Source organism: Oncorhynchus nerka, linkage group LG15 (assembly GCF_034236695.1).
Source record: "Oncorhynchus nerka isolate Pitt River linkage group LG15, Oner_Uvic_2.0, whole genome shotgun sequence".
NCBI lineage: Eukaryota > Metazoa > Chordata > Actinopteri > Salmoniformes > Salmonidae > Oncorhynchus > Oncorhynchus nerka.
This window is the reverse complement of record NC_088410.1, coordinates 43,465,432-43,488,235: the sequence shown is the minus strand read 5'-3', so window position 1 is coordinate 43,488,235 and position 22,804 is coordinate 43,465,432. Positions and strand designations below refer to the sequence as shown.

General features: G+C 41.5%; 1 protein-coding gene across 1 annotated transcript in view; it reads left to right on the top strand.

Annotated features, from left to right (window-relative positions):
- The window catches only part of LOC115142749 (ubiquitin-associated protein 1-like), a 39,143-nt gene that overhangs the window by 3,021 nt on the left and 13,318 nt on the right, over positions 1-22,804 (top strand). Inside the window, exons 2-3 of the mRNA XM_029682427.2 lie at positions 19,543-19,583; positions 19,682-19,806. Coding sequence (XP_029538287.2) covers positions 19,550-19,583; positions 19,682-19,806 — 159 coding nt within the window. The 5' untranslated portion in view covers positions 19,543-19,549. The remainder of the gene's footprint in view (positions 1-19,542; positions 19,584-19,681; positions 19,807-22,804) is intronic.

Genomic DNA, 22,804 nt, shown 5'->3' with positions numbered 1-22,804 from the left:
ATAAAGTGTTCACCTAGTTGACAAACGAAGGACCAAAGTTCAATTCAGCAAGGACATTGAACAGGTATGGCCACTCCAGCCTACCAGCCTATCAAATGCCCTTTCAGCATCTAGCGATACTGCTATACTATGATCGCTCCTTCCACTGGCCATGTGAATCACGTTGAATAACCCACGCAAATTATTGGTGGAGGATCTTTTCTGTATGAAGCCCGTTTGATCTGTGTTAATCAGGTTTGGCAAACATTGTCCTAATCTACTAGCCATCGCCTTAGAAATGGATTTATAGTCCAGATTGAGGAGCGAGATCGGCCTAAAGGAAGAGCATTGTCGGAGGATCTTTATTTTTTGTAGTATAATTGTTATAATGACAGTGGAAAAGGATCGTCTCCTGGTGATTTGCCAGATTGTAGAGAGGAAATTGCTTTCTCTTCCTGTGTGAGGTAGTTCAATGGTAGGCAGAAATGTGGCTATCATTGCTGGTTCCGTTCTATCAGAAGTGTATAATTTAGAATAGTATTGTTTAAATGAACGAATCATCTCTTCTGGGTTGTGAAACGTTCTGTGTTGATAGTTCTCAAATTCTCCTCAGCTTTTTTCTGCCAGGCTAGGGCTGGGCGGTATACCATATTTGACTATATACCGGTATTTATGCATGGACCGCTTTGGTTTTTACTTTACCTTCTATAACGCTATTTTAATGTTTGATTTGTTAAATGTGATACGCTGTGTATAACGTCCATTTTTATAGTTTACTCCGCTGCTTGGGTCATCCCTCTCCGCTCTCTCTCTCTCCATGCCGCTTTCCACACAGACCTAGTCCCACCCCCTGTCACTCAAGGAGCGCATTTGTTGTTGCTTGACCACAAGACACTTTCGTTCAGTCTGCATGGTACATGCAGCACATACAACAATGTTGATGACAACAATGTTTCTACTTTGATCTTAATATAAATCCACATGCAATACCAAAATATGATGTTTTGGCCATATCACCCAGACCTATGCCAGGCCAAGACTTTGTGTTTTTTTCCCCAATTCATAATACATTTGCCTAGTTCTAAAAATAGCCTTTTCAGTTTTGTAAGTACTTCAGGTATTATATACTTTATTCACCATGACCGGTATGTTTCTTCAGAGTCAGATTTTTGGTGTTATTTCTGTAGTAAAAGGATTTCATTCTCTAATTCAGAAGTGCATTTTCTTTTTGACCTTTTGGTATAGGAAATGATTTGACCCCTAAGAAAGGCCTTTAATGTATCCCATATTACAAAACTAGAGGGAGAGGATGGACAAACGTTATTTGGTGTTTGATAATTTGACAAAATTCTGCCTACTTCAAAAGACTTGGGTTTAGGCGGCATCTATAGGTCCCTTGAACTCCATCTGGAATCCATGCTCCTCTCACACTTTCTGTTTGATCTGAGATAGTTCTGGATAAATACTAAGTTTCCACAACTCTATGGGTTACCTGTGTTGATAGGAGAAAAAAATACATCTGGGTTATGCGGGCAGGAGTAGAATGAGTCATCCCTATCTTGGGGGTGGAGCTGTCTCCATGTGCCTTTCAAATGGAAGTCTTTCATAAATGATAATACATTTGGCTGACTTAGTCAATAAGGTTGCTTTAGTTGAAGAGCTATCCAGAATCAGATCCAGACAAAAATCTAAGTCGCTCCAAACTAAGTGTTCCCTGAAATTCCACTACCTTGAGGAATATATCTAGAATAAAAATGATGATGATCATCATAATTAGGTGCATATACATTAAGCAAGGTCCAAGATTCAGAATACATTCTTCCATGGACCACTACTTAACGTCCCAGTGGCTCAATAATTGTTTTCGTTACACAGAAGGGTAAATTCTTATTAATCAACACAGCTACTCCCTGTGTCTTTGTTTTATATGAAGAGGCAAATACCTGGTCAACCCATTCCCTCTAACTTTATTGTTCTTCCCCTGTTAGTTGTGTTTCTTGTATAAACGCAACATCCAGTCTTTAGCCTTTTCAAGTACATATGGTCTCGTTTTCATTTAACAGGTCCATTCAATCCATTAACGTTCAATGATTTACTATCTTAGCCATATTGTTATGATTTGATTATTTCTATCAAGTCAAAAGTTGGTTGTAAAAGTGGGCCAGGCTTTTTCAAAAACATTTGAGGTTGATGTAACAATCATTCAAAAAGATCTTGCAGTTAAAAGGTACATATATATATTTTTTAATTAAAAAATGATTTGGTGGAATTAACCTCATCACTGAGACACTCAAGGGCCCTCATTGTGATTGTTCTTTTTGACTGGGATGAAAGTGCAATCTGCCCGGTCCCTAACAAAAGCATTTGCTTGTGAAAGATCCTTCATAGTAATCAGAGGAATTAACATTTTCAACGTTTAAATAGGCTAACGGCAAATTTCTATTGAACGTCTGATATAAAACCTTATTTTACCTCGGTATGTGGCAGAAGCATTCATTGGAGCAGTTGCTTCTGTTTTATATTCCAGTATCAATTGCACGTTGACATCTGTAATGCTATAGCCTACTTAGGATACAGCCGAAGCAGCACCCAACGCAAACTCCAATCAAATCTGAACACTTAACACACACGCCTCTATTTATAATGCCAAGGATTGTGGCGTGGCGTGCGGCAGAATAACCAATTTACCGGTTTGTGACTTCAAATGCAAATCAAAACACATTTTCACAGAAAAAGAACCTCAGGAACAGAAAGAGGAATGTGCAATTACTATGGCAGATATGGTTCTTCAGTAGCGCACTGTCCTTGTTATGCTCTGGTCATGCAGATATAAAAGGAAAGCCCATTACTTCACTGATTTCAACCAATTTTCTTGGGGACTGAAATACTAGGCAATTCCCCAGGATGTCAAAGGAGCACTAATGTCCTAAGGGGAGTTCTGTCAGATGAAACAAAGCCTCATTGCTCACCACTCCTACTTTTAAAAAATTTGGATTTGGGCTTGAAATGTGCATTTCTCATTGAGATGTTTCCTGCTCAGTTGCATCTTCGTGAAAGTTCCAATTTCCTTCAGAAAACATCTTGTTTGGGTCAAACATTTTGGGGAGCCTTCCACAAGCTTCCCACAATAAGTTGGGTGAGTTTTGGCTCATTCCTCCTGACAGAGCTGGTGTAACTGAGTCAGGTTTGTAGGCGTCCTTGCTCGCACATGCTTTTTCACTTCTGCCCACAAATGTTCTACAGGATTGAGGTCAGGGCTTTGTGAAGGCCACTCCAATAGTTTGACTTGGTTGCCATTTTGCCTCAACTTTGGAAGTATGCTTGGGTTCATTGTCCATTTGGAAGACCCATTTGCGACCAAGCTTTAACTTCCTGACTGATGTCTTGAGATGTTGCTTCAATATATCCACATAATGTTCTTGCCTCATGATGCCATCTAGTTTGTGAAGTGCACCAATCCCTCTTGCAGCAAAGCACCCCCACAACATGATGCTGCCACCCCCGTGCTTCACGGTTGGGATGGTGTTCTCCGGCTTGCAAGCCTCTCCCCTTTTCCTCCAAATATAATGATGGTCATTACGGACAAACAGTTCTATTTTTGTTTCATCAGACCAGAGGACATTTCTCCAAAAGTGTGATCTTGTCCCCATGTGCAGTTGCAAACCATAGTTTGGCTTTTTATGGCGGTTTTGGAGCAGTGGCTTCTTCCTTGCTGAGCGGCCTTTCAGGTTATATCGATATAGGACTCGTTTTACTGTGGATTTAGATACTTTTGTACCTGTTTCCTCCAGCATCTTCACAAGGTCATTTGCTGTTGTTCTGGGATTGATTTGCAATCATCTCTGGTAGACAGAACGTGTCTCTTTCCTGAGCGGAATGACGGCTGCATGATCCCGTGGTGTTTATACTTGCGTACTATTGTTTGTACAGATGAACGTGGTACCTTCAGGTGTTTGGAAATTGATCCCAAGGATGAACCAGACTTGTGGAGGTCTACATTTTTTTCCCCCGAGGTCTTGGCTGATTTCTTTTGATTTTTTCCCATGATGTCAAGCAAAGAGGCACTGAGTTTGAAGGTAGGTCTTGAAATACATCCACATCTTTAATTGACTGAAAATATGTCAATTAGCCTATCAGAAGCTTCTAAAGCCATGACATCATTTTCTGGAATTTTCCAAGCTGTTTAAAGGCACAGTCAACTTAGCGTATGTGAACTTCTGACCAACTGGAATTGCAATACAGTGAATAATAAGTGAAATGATCTGTCTGTAAACAATCATTGGAAAAATGACTTGTCATGCACAAAGTAGATGTCCTAACCGACTTGCCAAAACTAGTTTGTTAACAAGAAATTTGTGGAGTGGTTCTAAAACGGGTTTTAATGACTCCAACCTATATGTATGTAAAACTTCAACTTCCACTAAAACTTCTGCGATTATGCTGCAGGCTTAGTACTGTACCCTGCGTTTAGTACGGTACGCTGCGTCACCACTTCATTCCTCCAGACCAGCGCAAGGGTGAGTTAGAGCACTGATTATGCGTTTTGGGTCCTACTGTGTCACTAACTGACAATGAATGGGTGACATAAACCTAAGTAGAAACTGATAATTGTGCATGACTTCAGTATTACTTACTGAAAGGGCTATTACACTAAGGTTTTTATTATTTTATTTTGTTAGGATTATTTTGCTCTTGCTGTAGTACTGTAGGCCACTCCCGACCGGTCACGTTGTACAGCGTGTGACGCAATGGTCTAAGACACTGCATTGCAGTGCAAGCTGTGTTGCTACAGATGCTGGTTCAATACCTGTGCTGGCCTCGACTGGGAGACCCATGAGATGACTGTAGACCCCCACCTATGTAGCACAGAGCAACACGAAGGGACATTGCACAAATAATGCAGCTGACTTGGGAAACGTTCCCGCCTGTTCTTAGTTCCAGTCTGCACGTTCAAACTAAAACAATGTAACTAATAATGGCATCTTTATGCTTTCGTTAATAAAATAATAAAGACTCTTTCAAAATGCAGATATTTATTTTGTTATGGATCCATAATGAATTACTATGGGAATAAATATCACTTAATACAGAAATATTAGAACAAAGTTGTCTAATGATGGTGAACAAATTGTTGCTTACTGGAAAATACTCTTTCAAACACATGTTCATGTTGTACAACGCCATTTTGTCTATTAGCAGGTAGCTGGACGGTAGACTTGCCTAGAAGGAGGGTAGGGGGAGAATTCTAACTTAGCCAACTTATCATCAAATGTATTTCTATCACAACCGGCTGTGATTGGTTGCAATTTCAATTTAATCCACCAGAAAAGACCAAAACAAATAATACAACAAGTATTATGTATCACATCGGACCGTGATTGGGAGTCCCTTAGGGTGGCGCACAATTGGCCCAGTTTTTATCTCCCTCTTAAAACAGAAATAAATGTATTGGCCTTTTATTCAGATTACAATCGTTCACTTACGTATTTTTTCAAACAAAATAACATCATATATAATCAAGTTGATGGCACAGTCATATAGCCGGCACCTACATAAAGCTGTGACTCGCTCATTCAAAAATAAGTACCAACATTCTTTAATGTTTTGGGTATCCTGACCTGGACACCATGTACAGTATTATAATAGCCCATTATGGCCTATTAGAAGGACAATATACCTTTAACAACAACACTCTGTATTTTTGATACTTTGTGGATGGGGGCTCCCACAGTACAAACAGGTGCAGGTTCTATACCCGTGCCGGCCAAAACCGGGAGACCCATGAAGTGGCTTTTGGTTTTAATTTAGAATTCTCCAATATTCTATGTAATTGATGGCGGCGAGTCACGTCATATTTTTCGATATACTCTAGGCCTACCGTAGGCAACATGAGTCTCACTAGTGTTGAGTAATGTGGTGTAGGTTTTATTTATTTAAAGAGCATATTGAAGTTGGAAGCAATGCTACACTGCTCAAAAAAATAAAGGGAACACTTAAACAACACAATGTAACTCCAAGTCAATCACACTTCTGTTAAATCAAACTGTCCACTTAGGAAGCAACACTGATTGACAATAAATTTCACATGTTGTTGTGCAAATGGAATAGACAACAGGTGGAAATTATAGGCAATTAGCAAGACACCCCCAATAAAGGAGTGGTTCTGCAGGCGGTGACCACAGATCACTTCTCAGTTCCTATGCTTCCTGGCTGATGTTTTGGTCACTTTTGAATGCTGGCGGTGCTTTCACTCTAGTGGTAGCATGAGACGGAGTCTACAACCCACACAAGTGGCTCAGGTAGTGCAGCTCATCCAGGATGGCACATCAATGCGAGATGTGGCAAGAAGGTTTGCTGTGTCTGTCAGCGTAGTGTCCAGAGCATGGAGGCCCTACCAGGAGACAGGCCAGTACATCAGGAGACGTGGAGGAGGCCGTAGGAGGGCAACAACCCAGCAGCAGGACCGCTACCTCCGCCTTTGTGCAAGGAGGAGCAGGAGGAGCACTGCCAGAGCCCTGCAAAATGACCTCCAGCAGGCCACAAATGTGCATGTCTGCTGAAACGGTCAGAAACAGACTCCATGAGGGTGGTATGAGGGCCCGACGTCCACAGGTGGGGGTTGTGCTTACAGCCCAACACTGTGCAGGACGTTTGGCATTTGCCAGAGAACACCAAGATTGGCAAATTCACTCCTGGCGCCCTGTGCTCTTCACAGATGAAAGCAGGTTCACACTGAGCACGTGACAGAGTCTGGAGAACGTTCTGCTGCCTGCAACATCCTCCAGCATGACCGGTTTGGCGGTGGGTCAGTCATGGTGTGCGGTGGCATTTCTTTGGGGGGGCGCACAGCCCTCCATGTGCTCGCCAGAGGTAGCCTGACTGCCATTAGATTCCGAGATGAGATCCTATGCTGGTGTGAGACCATATGCTGGTGCGGTTGGCCCTGGGTTCCTCCTAATGCAAGACAATGCTAGACCTCATGTGGCTGGAGTGTGTCAGCAGTTCCTGCAAGAGGAAGGCATTGATGCTATGGACTGGCCCTCCCGTTCCCCAGACCTGAATCCAATTGAGCACATCTGGGACATCATGTCTTGCTCCATCCACCAACGCCGCGTTGCACCACAGACTGTCCAGGAGTTGGCGGATGCTTTGGTCTGGGAGGAGATCCCTCAGGAGACCATCCGCCACCTCATCAGGAGCATGCCCAGGCATTGTAGGGAGGTCATACAGGCACGTGGAGGCCACACACACTACTGAGCCTCCTTTTGACTTGTTTTAAGGACATTACATCAAAGTTGGATCAGCCTGTAGTGTGGTTTTCCACTTTAATTTTGAGTGTGACTCCAAATCCAGACCTCCATGGGTTGATAAATGTGTGATTTTGTTGTCAGCACATTGAACTATGTAAAGACAAAAGTATTTAATAAGAATATTTCATTCATTCAGATCTAGGATGTGTTATTTTAGTGTTCCCTTTATTTTTTTGAGCAGTGTATTTGAAGCAATAGCCTACAACTATTTTAGCACAGTTTCGTGCTGCTTTGAGACAATCATGGTGACTGGTCTTGATAAATCAATGAGAATTTTATTTTCACTGTTCTCCGTTTGGGTATTGGTTAGACTTCAATTAGGGTGTAGAAATGTTATGCTCTTAGTGTAAACTTGATTTAACTAGGCAGGTTAGCTAAGAACAAATTCTTATTTTTAAGGACAGCCTACTCCTTCTTCCCCGCTGGGGAATTGAACCCCGGTCTCCCGCATGCCCGCACGACACAGGGATTCTTTAGCTAAATAGCCAAGTACTGTAGTCTACTCCCGACTGTCACGTTGTACAGCTCCGTATTTTCCGTTCCATCCTAACGTAAACCGAGGGCTTTTCATTTTCTTGGAATCAAAACACCATAATATTTATCAAATGAATTCAGCAACATCAGTCCTGTATACTATGTTCTTGGTTTTAAATTCTCTAGTACAGCCACTATTGATGGCTATAAAATGCTTCTCATAGATGCCCTCCGGTCGTCTAACTACATTTACATTTAAGTCATTTAGCAGACGCTCTTATCCAGAGCGACTAGCATTAATGGTACCAGTGGTTCACACTTAAATAACCTGCCATAGAATTCTGCGGCATCATGCAAGTTGCGCTGCAGTACGCTGCAACATTTAACTTCTTGCGTCGAGCAATCCCGTATCCGGGAGCGTAATCATAGCCTCAAGCTCATTACCATAACGCAACGTTAACTATTCATGAAAATCGCAAATGAAATGAAAGAAATATATTCACTCACAAGCTTAGCCTTTTGTTAACAACACTGTCATCTCAGATTTTCAAAATATGCTTTTCAACCATAGCTACACAAGCATTTGTGTAAGAGTATTGATAGCTAGCACAGCATTAAGCCTAGCATTCAGCCGGCAACATTTTCACAAAAACAAGAAAAGCATTCAAATAAAATAATTTACCTTTTGAAGAACTTCGGATGTTTTCAATGAGGAGACTCAGTTAGATAGCAAATGTTCAGTTTTATCAAAAATATTATTTGTGTAGGAGAAATTGCTCCGTTTTGTTCATCACGTTTGGCTAAGAAAAAACCCAGAAAATTCAGTCATTACAACGCCAAACTTTTTTCCAAATTAACTCCATAATATCGACAGAAACATGGCAAACGTTGTTTAGAATCATCCTAAAGTGTTTTTCACATATCTATTCGATGATAAATCATTCGTGGCAGTTGGGTTTCTCCTCTGAAGCAAATGGAAAAATACACGCAGCTGGAGATTACGCAATAATTTCGATGGAGGACACCAAGCGGGCACCTGGTAAATGTGGTCTCTTATGGGCAATCTTCCAATGATATGCCTACAAATATTTCACAATGCTGCAGACACCTTGGGGAAACGACAGAAAGTGTAGGCTCATTCCTGGCGCATTCACAGCCATAAGGAGACATTGGAACACAGCGCCTTCAAAATCTGGGGCATTTCCTGTTTGAAATTTCATCTTGGTTTCGCCTGTAGCATCAGTTCTGTGGCATTCACAGATAATATCTTTGCAGTTTTGGAAACGTCAGTGTTTTCTTTCCAAAGCTGTCAATTATATGCATAGTCGAGCATCTTTTCGTGACAAAATATCTTGTTTAAAATGGGAACGTTTTTTTATCCAAAAATTAAAAGAGCACCCCCTATATCGAAGAAGTTAAAGGGCGAACCATTGTACAGCCTTATTCTATAACAGATTAATTTGTCCCTCCCCATCTACACACAATACCCCATAATGACAAGCAAAAACAGGTTTTAGAAATGTTTGCATGTTTTTTTTTCTTTCAATGGATCACATTTACATAAGTATTCAGACCCCTTACTCAGTACTTTGTTGAAGAACCTTTGGCAGCGATTACAGCCTCGAGTCTTCATGGGTATGATGCTACAATTTCGTTCGGGTTCAAGTCGGGGCTCTGGCTGGGCCACTCAAGGACATTCAGAGACATGTCCCAAAGCCACTCCTGCGTTGTCTTGGCTGTGTGCTTAGGGTTGTTGTCCTGTTGGAAGGTGAACCTTTGCCTCAGTCTGTGGTCCTGAGCGCTCTGGAGCAGGGTTTCATCAAGGATCTCTCTGTACTTTGCTCCCTTCATCTTAACCTCGATCCTGACTGGTCTCCCAGTCCCTGCCGCTGAAAAACCTCCCCACAGCATGATGCTGCCACAATGCTTCACCATAGGGATGGTGCTAGGTTTCCTCCAGATCAGAGTTCAATCTTGGTTTCATCCTTGGTTTCATCAGACCAAAGAATCTTATTTCTCATGGTCTGAGTCCTTTAGGTGCCTTTTTGGATAACTCCAAGCGGTCTGTCATGCCGATTTGCTCAGCTTGCCCGGGCGGCCAGCTCTAGGAACAGTCTTGGTGGTTCCAAACTTCTTCGGTTTAAGAATGATGGAGGCCACTTTGTTCTTGGGGACCTTCAATGCTGCAGAAATGTTTTGGAACCCTTCCCCAGATCTGTGCGTTGACACAATCCTTGGTTTTTGCTCTGACAACTGTGGGACCTTTTTATACAGACAGGTGTGTGCCTTTCCAAATCGTGTCTGTTTATCATCTGTTTTATTTTTTAATACATTTGCAAAAATTTCTAAAAACCTGTTTTGGCTTTGTCATTATGCGGTTTTGTGTGTAGATTTGAGGACCTTTTTATTTAATCAATTTTCGAATGAGGGTGTAATGTAATAAAATGTGGAAAAAGTCTAGGTGTCTGCATACTTTCCGAATGCACTGTATACATCATTGCCTGCATGCCGCTTCCCACAACAAGCCCTGACCCATTTTACTAAAGGAGAGCAGTTGTTGGTGCTGCTCGAGCACTTCACATGCCGTTCACTTAGTCTGCATGGTCAAACGCAACAAGATGTTGGTGACGACGATGCTGCTTTCAAAGCGTTCTATAATGACACTTAGTTTGTATCGTACTCTCTGCATACAGATAGTCACAAACTTGCAAAGACTAACAATAAATCATGTTTGCCTCTAATGATTTTTAGTTAGTTAGTTGGATGGCTAGCTAGCTAGTTAGCTAAAATGTAATAGGTCAGATAGGTTTTATCTGATATCAGCCTGATTATGAGTGCTGGTGTAGGCCTCGATCAGCATGTTGTTGGTGCAGTACAGTATCTTCTAAATCAAAGCGGAATAGACAAAGCATGACTATGTTGGCTAGCAACACAATGAAGGGGTATTTAACATTGTATAGGGTCCCCTGGGAAATGCTGACCAACACCTTTTTTAGGTATTATTGTGGAAGGGTAGGACAATCTGGCTTATTCATTTGTCATGTCAAACAACAATGTATTCATAGTGCTGCCTACTATATGTGACCGGCCGCCTTGGTTCGGTCTTATGTAGCAAAATTTGAAATTGTGTTTTCTACATTGGATAAAAGCAGAGACACAGAGCTACAAAATGGTATATCATACACTGCATTTGAGGAACAATGGGAAAGTTATTCTGCTTCAAAAGTTGATAAACTTGTAACCCCCACTTTGGCTCTTGAATATTTTGGTACACCTACTGTAGAGCTCTTCTTTGTCTACACCCATTCAGCATTCTTCACAGCCTCTTAAGCCAGCCCCACCCATCTCTTTAAGGATTGTGAGGTCATGTACTAAACAGTGAGTAGTGTAGTAAAGATTTAAGACTAAGTGGTAAAAGTAGTAGCCTGCAATAGGGAACAATTTCAGGTAAACAAAGTGTCCAGATAAAAATGTTTTATAAATATTAGATGACGCACTTGTCTAAATTGATGGGTCTTGTGAAAGATATGCTATAACCCCCAGACGCATCTTGCTAAGTGGATGGGTCTCTACAGAATGTGTAAATGGTACAGCGAACTGGTTCCTTGCATAGTAGCAAAATCAAAAATAGTGTCAATGCCAGTAGAGAAAGAACATAATATACCGTGTGTACAAGAACAATATAAATAATGAAATCAGTGATATGGTAGATGAGGTAGTTATATCAAGGGAAAAGTGGCTGAGCAGCAGGACAAAAGAGAAATTGTAGCATACCATGTGTGTTAGGAGAGAGCCATGTGAATAGAGGCACTGCATAAAGTGATGATGACTGGGAACTCGCCCCCAGTGATGAACTGGTCTGTCTGAACCACGGATGAACAAGGGATCTATATTCGGAGATCCTGTTTCTGTCCTGCCCTTGACTTTAGTGCAGGGCCTGAGATGTCCATCGCCTCTTCATCGCAAAATTCCATGATCTTCTCAAAAAGATACGTTTGTCTAGCTGTGTCCAGTCCAGGTGGTGCTTGTACATGCAGACCATCTATGGGAGGAAGGATGTCAGCGTTGCGCAGCAGCTGAAACCTGGTCCCGACTGAGTCCAAACGCTCCTTGGAGACAACACCATGCTCCATCCAGTGCATTGAAGCTGTAAAACAGGAAATCACTCTAAATAATTTGAAATCATAACTTTACAAACATCAATTCACCTCCCAAGTTTAGATAAGAAGAATAACCTCACGCAATGAAAATGATATTCGCCTGAAGTGCTGGTACTGCTTGATCTGTGGCAGCGTCCTGAAGTACGAAGTGAGGTGTTGTTGCCAGCCATAGCTTTCCACCAGCACCATACCATCCTCCAGTCCAATCAGCTGTGGGATTTTGACCCCTGCCACAGTGCTGTCCTTCACAACCCCAGCAATCTCAGTGTTAACCTGGAAATTTCTGAAGTGCTGCTTGATGAGGCCGATGCATCAGTCGGGGGGATGCAAACTTGGTGTGGCCTGTGAGCAGGAAGTGAAGGTCCAGACTGCTGGAGCATGTGCATGGTCACGATCATCCTCGCAGTGGCAGACCACGTGTAACAACACCTGCACAGGATCGGTACATCCGAACATCACACCTGCGGGACAGGTACAGGATGGCAGCAACAAAAACTGCCCGAGTTACACCAGGAACGCACAATACCTCAATCAGTGCTCAGACTGTCCGCAATAGGCTGAGAGAGGCTGGACTGAGGGCTTGTAGGCCTGTTGTAAGGAAGGTCCTCACCAGACCTCACCGGCAACAACGTCACCTATGGGCACAAACCCACCGTCGCTGGACCAGACAGGACTGGCAAAAAGTGCTCTTCACCGATGAGTCGCAGTTTTGTCTCACCGGCGGTGATGGTCGAATTCACGTTTATTGTCGAAGGAAGGAGTGTTACACCGAGGCCTGTACTCTGGAGCAGGATCGATTTGGAAGGGGAGGGTTCGTCATGGTTTGGGGCAGTGTGTCACAGAATCATCGGACTGAGCTTGTCATTGCAGGCAATCTCAACGGTGTGTGTTACAGGGAAGACATCCTCCTCCCTCATGTGGTACCCTTTCTGCAGGCTCATCCTGACATGACCCTCCAGCATGACAATGCTACCAGCCATACTGCTCGTTCTGTGTGTGATTTCCTGCAAGACAGGAATGTCAGTGTTGCCATGGCCAGCGAAGATCCCGGATCTCAATCCCATTGAGCACGTCTGGGACCTGTTGGATCAGAGGGTGAGGGTTAGGGCCATTCCCCTTAGAAATGTCCGGGAACTTGCAGGAAGAGTGGGGTAACATCTCGCAGCAAGAACTGGCAAATCTGGTGCAGTCCATGAGGAGATGCACTGCAGTACTTAATGCAGCTGGTGGCCACATCAGATACTGATTGTTACATTTGATCTTTAACCCCCCCTCCTTTTGTTCAGGGTCACATTATTCCATTTATGTTAGTCACATGTCTGTGGAACTTTTTCAGATCATCTCAGTTGAATCTTATGTTCATACAAATATTTACACGTTAATTTTGCTGAAAATAAATGCAGTTGACAGTGAGAGAACGTTTCTTTTGTTGCTGAGTTTATATTTTGTGTGCATTAGTCAGTATAAAGGAGGACATATTGCTTACTTGTTGAGCAAAATCAAAGCTGTAAATGCATCCTGATTTCTTTCCTTGCTGGTTCAGTAGGGCCCACCCAGAGACAACTGTAGGTCTTGACAGGTGGTCTTGCAGTCAGCAACCATCTTCAGCTAGATAGACCGCTCACTCTGAACAAGTGCTTGGTTGGGCCAGCTCTCTTTTTTGATGGGAGGCATTAGACCATTCTCCTTGTATGGATGGTCGGTCAGATGTGTTCTATTGATGCTGAAAGACAGATTCCAGATACAATAGATGGCTGTAATCACCATCACACACCTGGCTAATTTGAGGGGTCATGTTATCATCAAGTGGAGTCTTTTTATTTAGACGTGTTGCTCGCTAGCTAAACAATGAACCATCATCCCAATTTATAGAGTACTAGCAATACAAACCATTTTGTCATAGCTAGCTAAAGTTAACCAAATGGGTCCAATGTTAGCTCGCTAACATTAGGCTATAACTAGCAATGCGAATGGCTTCGAGATACTACTCCATAGATCATGCACGTAATGTTAGCTAGCGAGCCAGACACCTAACGTCAGCTAGCTAGCTAACAGTAAGCTTTAACGTGCAATGAAAACAACCTTCTGACAAAATTAGAAACGCATAATGTCTGAAACTGTAGCTAGACTCTTACCCGTATACATGGATGAACACTTCCCTTTCAGACTGCAACCCCTTTTATTGAATAAGTCGTCCTGTGTCATTTCCGGTTTTGTTTGTACAGCTTGCTTGGCCCGTTGTGTCAAGTCACCCTGGTTCACATGGTCTGATTCATTTTCAGAGTCTGAGAGAGCCAGCATGGGAAGCTTGTCCTCCAGAAAGTAGTCCATCACAACCTTTTCCCACTGACCTTTGTTCGATAGCGCCTGATAAATTCAGGGCAGGAATGTTATTGAGAGCCATAGCAACACTTTTGCCGTTCTCCATGGCTAAAGTTATATCTTTAGAAATAATTATCTACTGACAACAAGCAGCTCATTTTATAGACAGAAGATGTTTACACGGCAGACCAATACGTCCAGCACATCAGCCAATCATGGTTAGCGGGACGGTTCCTGTCTTTTTATGTGGCTAAACCAACTTGCCTTGTAATATAACAACTTTATTGGTATTTACAGATGGTTTGATATTAACCTCTATGGTATCGGTGTGTCGTCGCCTCTTCGCTGTTGACGTTGAGACTGGAGTTTTGCGGCTACTATTTAATGAAGCTGCCAGTTGAGGACTTGTGAGGCATCTAACGTTTCAGTTCCTTGCTCAGAACATGAGAAAATATGAAAGCTGGTGATTCCTTTTAACATGAGTCTTCAATATTCCCAGGTAAGTTTTAGGTTGTAGTTATTATAGGACTATTTCCCTTCTATACCATTTGACCTTTGACTATTGGATGTTCTTATAGGCACTTTAGTGTTGCCAGTGTAACAGTATAGCTTCTGTCCCTCCCCTCGCTCCTCCCTGGGCTCCAAACCAGCAACACAATGACAACAGCCACTACATCGAAGCCTTGCCCATGCAGAGCAAGGGAAACAACCACCCCAAGGCTCAGAGCGAGTGAAGTTTGAAACGCTATTAGCGCGCGCTAACTAGCCAGCCATTTTACTTCGGTCACACCAGCCTCATCTCGGGAGTTGATAGGCTTGAAGTCATAAACAGCGCAATGCTTGACGCACAATGAAGAGCTGCTGGCAAAACGCACGAAAGTGCTGTTTGAAAGAATGTTTACGCGCCTGCTTCTGCCTACCACCGCTCAGTCAGATACTTGTATGCTTGTATGCTCAGTCAGATTATATGCAACACAGGACACGCTAGTGATAGAGGAATTCTAAATTCCTTTATGCTTTAATTGCCAAAACCAATTTCGCACTCTTTTCTAATTCATTAATGATGTGTAAGTTCATTAATTATGCATGAAGTAGATCGAGACCAGTCTCAAAAGCCAGGTAAGAGCGTTTAATTCCAGAGAGTACTGAATGCTTACACACATTTCCACAGGTTATAAACTGAAAATGACGTCAGCGTTTTCCAAACGTTCTGTTTCACAAACAGAGGGCCCCTCTAGCTCTCAAGCCTTCGCGTTATCAGCACGAAGTCAAGGCCAGTCAGCATAAATCAACATTCCCGACCATTTGGAGATGGCCCGTTCCCACCACCTAGAGATTTGTACAACTGAATGAACTAAGGAACAGACCTACATTGTTACTAACTCCTGACTACATTATATACAATTGGGAAAAGGAGCAAGAGGGAAAACTCACATGTACAGTACATTATAGCATTTGGACTAGTCAGTTTCTGATTGGAATGTATACATAATTAGTCATTTCAACCATATTTTCCTCTATCAGCTAGCTCTGGATAAGAGCGTCTGCTAAATGACTTAAATGTAAATGTAAATAATATCTAGTAATATCATCAACCATGTGTAGTTAACTAGTGATTATGATTGATTGTTTTTTATAAGACGTTTAATGCTAGCCAGCAACTTACTTTGGCTTATTGCATTTGCGTAACAGGCAGTCTCCTTGTGGAGTGCAACGAGAGGGAGGCAGGTCGTTATTGCGTTGGACTTGTTAATTGTAAGGTTGCAAGATTGGATCCCCCGAGCTGACAAGGTGAAAATCTGTCTTTCTGCCCCTGAACGAGGCAGTTAACCCACCGGTTCCTAGGCCGTCATTGAAAATAAGAATGTGTTCTTAACTGACTTGCCTAGTTAAATAAAGGTGTAAAAAAATAGAAGAAAAATGGCAAATCGGCGCCCAAAAATACCGATTTCCGATTGTTATGAAAACTTGAAATCGGCCCTAATTAATCGGCCATTCCGATTAATCGGTCGACCTCTAGTCTACACTGTATTTCTGATCAACTTGATGTTATTTTGATGGACATGAAATGTGCTTTTCTTTCAAAATCATTGACATTTCTAAGTGACCCCAATCTTTTGAACGGTGGTGTGTGTGTGTATACATACATTTGAAGACGGAATTTTTACATACACCTTAGCCAAATACATTTAAACTCCGTTTTTCACAATTCCTGACATTTAATCCTAGTAAAATGACCTGTTTTAGGTCAGTTAGGATCATCACTTTATTTTAAGAATGTGAAATGTCAGAATAATAGTAGATAATTATATATTTCTGCTTTTCTTACATCACATTTCCATTCCCATCACATTTTTCTTTCATCACAGTCAGGTTTGTAGGCCTCCTTGCTCGCACACACTTTTTCAGTTCTGCACACAAATGTTCTATAGGATTGAGGTCAGGGCTTTGTGATGGCCACTCCAATACCTTGACTTTGTCCTTAAGCCATTTTGCCACAACTTTGGAAGCATGCTTGGGGTCATTGTCCATTTGGAAGACCCATTTGTGACCAAGCTTTAACTTCCTGACAGATGTCTTGAGATGTTGCTTCAATATATCCACATAATATTCCTACCTCATGATGCCATCTATTTTGTGAAGTGCACCAGTCCCTCCTGCAGCAAAGCACCCCCACAACATGATGCTGACACACCCGTGCTTTCTGGTTGGGATGGTGTCAGATTATGTCAACATAGGACTCGTTTTACTGTGGCAAAAGATACTTTTGTACCGGTTTCCTCCAGCATCATCACAAGGTCCTTTGCTGTTCTGGGATTGATTTGCAGTTTTCGCACCGAAGTATGTTCATCTCTAGGAGACAGAACGCGTCTCCTTCCTGAGCGTTATGACATCTGCGTGGTGCCATGGTGTTAATACTTGCATACTATTGTTTGTACAGTTGAACGTGGTACCTTCAGGCGTTTGGAAATGTATCCCAAGGATGAACCAGACTTGTGGAGGTCTACAATTTTTTTTCTGAGGTCTTGGCTGATTTCTTTAGATTTTCCCATGATGTCAAGCAAAGAGGCTTCGAGTTTGAAGTTAGGCCTTGAAATACATCCACAGGTACACCTCAAATTGACTCAAATTATGTCAATTAGCCTATCCGAAGGTTCTAAAGCCATGACATAATTTTCTGGAATTTTCCAAGCTGTTTAAAGGCACAGTCAATTTAGTGTATGTAAACCTCTGACCCACTGGAATTGTGATACAGTGAAATAATCTGTCTGTAAACTATTGTTGGACAAATTACTTGTCATGCTCAAAGAAATGTTCTAACCGACTTGCCAAAACTGTAGTTTGTTGACAAGAAAGTTGTGGAGTGGTTGAAAACGAGTTTTAATGACTCCAGCATATGTGTAAGTAAACTTCTGACTTCAACTGTACACACTTTTAAATTTAAAAAAAATATACCGTTATTATTCCCCACAAACCCTACCACCCCTCCCCCAATTGGAGTCAACTAATAAACAATAACACTTAGGCTTCTACCTTCATATTATGCACATTTTACAGACATAATCTATTTTACAATAGTGATATTGTTTGATTTTAGTCCTTCCTCTATTTCTGACTCTATCCAGTTTGATTTCTCTTTGTAACTGTACTATTATTTTAAACATTTCTGAACCTATATACATTTTACAGACCCCGTATGTTTTACATTGGTTATCATATTTTATTAGTCCCACCCTTCAGCTCCATTCAACCCCTCCCATCTATCTCTTAACACCATCCATTTACCATATATTTTTAAATGGTTAAAACATGATAATAATAGTCCTCCTGAGTATATCAAAAAAAGTTTGGTATACTTCCACTGGTATGCCATCCAGCCCTGGAGTTTTCCCAGCCTTCAAGGCTTTAATTGCATCAAGAAGTTCCTCCTCTGTAATTTGGCCTTCACATGAGTCTTTCTGTACAGATGTTAATTTTAAATTATTAATAGGGAAAAAATCCATTCAATTCGCTTCGGTTAGTGGAGATGGAGACTGAAACGAAAACATATTCTTAAAGTACTTCCTCTTTCAAAATATAATTTGGTGACTCATGCGTGACTCCATTTGTAACAAGTTTCAATACATTTTTTTTGGTAGCATTTATATGTTTAAGATTGAGAGAGAATTTGGTGCATTTTCCATCCAGTTCACTTTATTTGATTAATATATTACACTATCTTTCTTGAATAAGTTCCTCCATGTCTTTTAGTTTTTCCTCTAACTTATTCTGTGCCTCTATGGTGCAGGTTTTATTTCTATCTAACTGTACAGTTAGTCCTTCAATTTCCTTTGTTAATATGGACTCTTTTGATCTAAATTGCTTTTGTTTTATAGATGAGTACTGAATTGCATGGCCTCTAAAGGTACATTTTAAAAGTGTCCCATACAATAAGGGGATCTGCTGTACCTATGTTATGTCGGGAAAACGTTGTTTATAACTAGGACATAATAATATCTAACTAAGTTATCATCCAGTAGACTTTGATTTAAATTTCCAATATCCTCGTCCACGTGGAAATTCTGTAAGTGTAATATATATGCTGATTATGTGATGATCCGACCACATTCTGTCCACTACCACCACTGCAAAAGATAATGACGTAATGAAGACGTCGAGCTTGATTAAGCTTCTTAGACTTGCTTTCATTCAGAATCACATCTATAACTCACATGTCTATGTGAATTTGGTTGGGTTTCCCAAAAAGTTACATATTGCAGCTTTAAAAAACACAAAATACCATTAAATATGTCATCACACTATTTTTCACATATTTGACAGTATGTGTTATTTTAGCTATATTGCCCAGCCTTAATTGGCCCTGTGCACCCGGGGACATGCCACTGTCTGCACAGAGGGGGGCTTGCTTAGCTGTCTTTGAGCTTTTTGGGAGAGGGTGGGCTCACCAGAAGCACGCCACCTTATAGTCATTCTGATATAGGCAACATGACGGTTGAAACATCTACAGTTTTAATAAAGAAAATAAAAAGGTGACTGTGATATGTGGTGTTACCTGATGTTGCCTAACTTTAGTTGAATGCATTGCTCTAGATAAATGTCTGCATTTATGTCATTTAGCAATGTTCAAATGTGATGAGATGTGCTTATTTTTTATGTATCCAAAACCTGTAACCTTAGCATGATGCAACTCTGGTCAGGTATGGACAGGCAGGGATACAGTTGTAATGGTAGATGTGGTGTTTGATATCTTGTTTTTGTTTCACTGCGTCCACTCATGAGCCCTGTGTGTGTTTTAGACTCTAAATGGCTGCGAGGAAGTCTGATACCCACAACAATGGTGAGTGTGTGTCTCTTTCTGCCTCTTCATTTTCTCCATCCGTCTGCTCATTTTGGTGTAATTTTCATTCAGGCCGCCTTCTCAAACTGTTTTTCCAGGACCCATTAGCTACCTTGATGACGTTCCCTTCAAAATCAACGATAAGTTCCGCTGCCCTGCCAAAGTGGGGCTTCCCGTTGGCATCTGCCTGCCTGACTGTGACACTCTGCTCTCCAATCTGCAGGTAAGTCTTCTGACTTTGACACTGTTTCATCAAGGGTTTCAATGACTGGGATGCTTGGAATCGCACCCTCTTTATATTAGTCTGGGATCCTTAACGTTAAGAAAAATACTTAACCAAAACACTTAAATTACTCAATATTTTAAAAAATGACACGATATATATTTTTTTACACAATATTTAAAAAACTACAATCACAGTGTAGTTCACAAAACATTATTTTCTGTGTTATAGCCTAACTAGACGAAAGGCTATAAAGGCCTGGGGAAAGTTGGGTAATTGAAAGGTAGACTCAGCCATATGATGTAGATGCAGAAAACAAACGACATAGACCTAGTAGGACAATTTCCGTTACAAGTAAGAGCAGTGAAGCGCGAGGCTCAACTTCTCCTCTGTTTTGGTGCCCTCGCTACCGCACTGAACAGCGTGATGAAAACCCATGCACATGCCCAGATACTGTGTGTGAGTGTGTGAGAGCGAAGTCTTCCATCTCACTCATCAAAATATTGTAGCCTATTCATTGATGCTAACCTGCTTTACTGAAGTTCCGAGACATTGTAAGCCAAGAAATTGTGAGATACAGCATTCTATTGCGAGATGCAGATCGGCCTAGTGCACAGTTCTGACTATCTGCCTGGTGGCCGACCTGCCTATTCTGTGCCCCTCCCCTTTCTCTCCGTCCCTTGCTAGTTCGCTATGAAAGATGCAAGTGTTTTTGTTCTCAGAAGTACCACAACTAATTAGTCTCCTCCGTTTTCAAAAACACTTAATCTTAGGAATCTTGACACTCAGAGATGGGAGTCGACATTGGTAGTCAACGTGCAAGGAGTAGAGGAATCAATTATTTTGGAGTTGATGTCCACCACTTACAGTGGGGCAAAAAAGTATTTAGTCAGCCACCAATTGTGCAAGTTCTCCCACTTAAAAATATGAGAGAGGCCTGTAATTTTCATCATAGGTACACTTCAACTATGACAGACAAAATGAGGGGGAAAAAATCCAGAAAATCACATTGTAGGATTTTTAATGAATTTATTTGCAAATTATGTTGGAAAATAAACTTGTTATTGACCAAATACTTATCTCAATACTTTGTTATATACCCTTTGTTGGCAATGACAGAGGTCAAATGTTTTCTGTAAGTCTTCACAAGGTTTTCACACACTGTTGCTGGTATTTTGGCCCATTCCTCCATGCAGAGGTGAGCGGCGATGTTTTGGGGCTGTTGCTGGGCAACACAGACTTTGAACTCCCTCCAAAGATTTTCTATGGGGTTGAGATCTGGAGACTGGCTAGGCCAGGACCTTGAAATGCTTCTTACGAAGCCACTCCTTCGTTGCCCGGGCGGTGTGTTTGGGATCATTGTCATGCTGAAAGACCCAGCCACGTTTCATCTTCAATGCCCTTGCTGATGGAAGGAGGTTTTTACTAAAAATCTCACGATACATGGCCCCATTCATTCTTTCCTTTACACGGATCAGTCGTCCTAGTCCCTTTGCAGAAAAACAGCCCCAAAGCATGATGTTTCCACCCCCATGCTTCACAGTAGGTATGGTGTTCTTTGGATGCAACTCAGCATTCTTTGTCCTCCAAACACGACGAGTTGAGTTTTTACCAAAAAGTTATATTTTGGTTTAATCTGACCATATGACATTCTCTTAATCTTCTTCTGGATCATCCAAATGCTCTCTAGCAAACTTCAGACGGGCCTGGACATGTACTGGCTTAAGCAGGGGGACACGTCTGGCACTGCAGGATTTGAGTCCCTGGTGGCAATAGTGTGTTACTGATGGTAGGCTTCGTTACTGATGGTAGGCTTCGTTACTGATGGTAGGCTTCGTTACTGATGGTAGGCTTTGTTACTTTGGTCCCAGCTCTGCAGGTCATTCACTAGGTCCCCCCCGTGTGGTTCTGGGATTTTTGCTCACCGTTCTTGTGATCATTTTGACCCCACGGGGTGAGATCTTGCGTGGAGCCCCAGATCGAGGGAGATTATCAGTGGTCTTGTATGTCTTCCATTTCCTAATAATTGCTCCCACATCTACCTATTGCAGATTCAGTCTTCCCAGCCTGGTGCAGGTCTACAATTTTGTTTCTGGTGTCCTTTGACAGCTCTTTGGTCTTGGCCATAGTGGAGTTTGGAGTGTGACTGTTTGAGGTTGTGGACAGGTGTCTTTTATACTGATAACAAGTTCAAACAGGTGCCATTAATACAGGTAAGTGGAGTGGAGGACAGAGGAGCCTCTTAAAGAAGACGTTACAGGTCTGTGAGAGCCAGAAATCTTGTTTGTTTGTAGGTGACCAAATACTTATTTTCCACCATAATTTGCAAATTCATTAAAAATCCTACAATGTGATTTTCTGTTTGTTTTTTTCTCATTTTGTCTGTCATAGTTGAAGTGTACCTATGATTAAAATTACAGGCCTCATCTTTTTAAGTGGGAGAACTTGCACAATTGGTGGCTGACTAAATACTTTTTTTGCCCCACTGTATGTCATTGTTGTTAACAGTTGAAAAATGGCAGAGAAAGGCAAGATGGTGGATCAGCTTTAATATTCCATGTAGATTGTGGCTTCTATCAATGTAGTTGTCTGCATCATTTCCAATCCTCATTTTTTTCCTTATTTTCCTCCTAACCCAACCCTAGAGTAAACTAATGGACAATAACACTAAGGCTTCAACTTCCAGCTTATACAGTTGAAGTCAGTAGTTTATTTACACTTTAGCCAAATACATTTAAACTCCGTTTTTCACTATTCCTGACATTTATCCTAGTAAGAATTCTCTGTCTTAGGTCAATTAGGATCACCACTTTATTTTAAGAATGTGAAATGTCAGAATAATAGTAGAGAATGATATATTTCAGCTTTTATTTCTTTCATCACATTCCCAGTGGGTCAGAAGTTTACATACACTCAATTAGTATTTGGTAGCATTGGCTTTAAATTGTTTAACTTGGGTCAAATGTTTTGAGTAGCCTTCCACAAGCTTACCAGAATA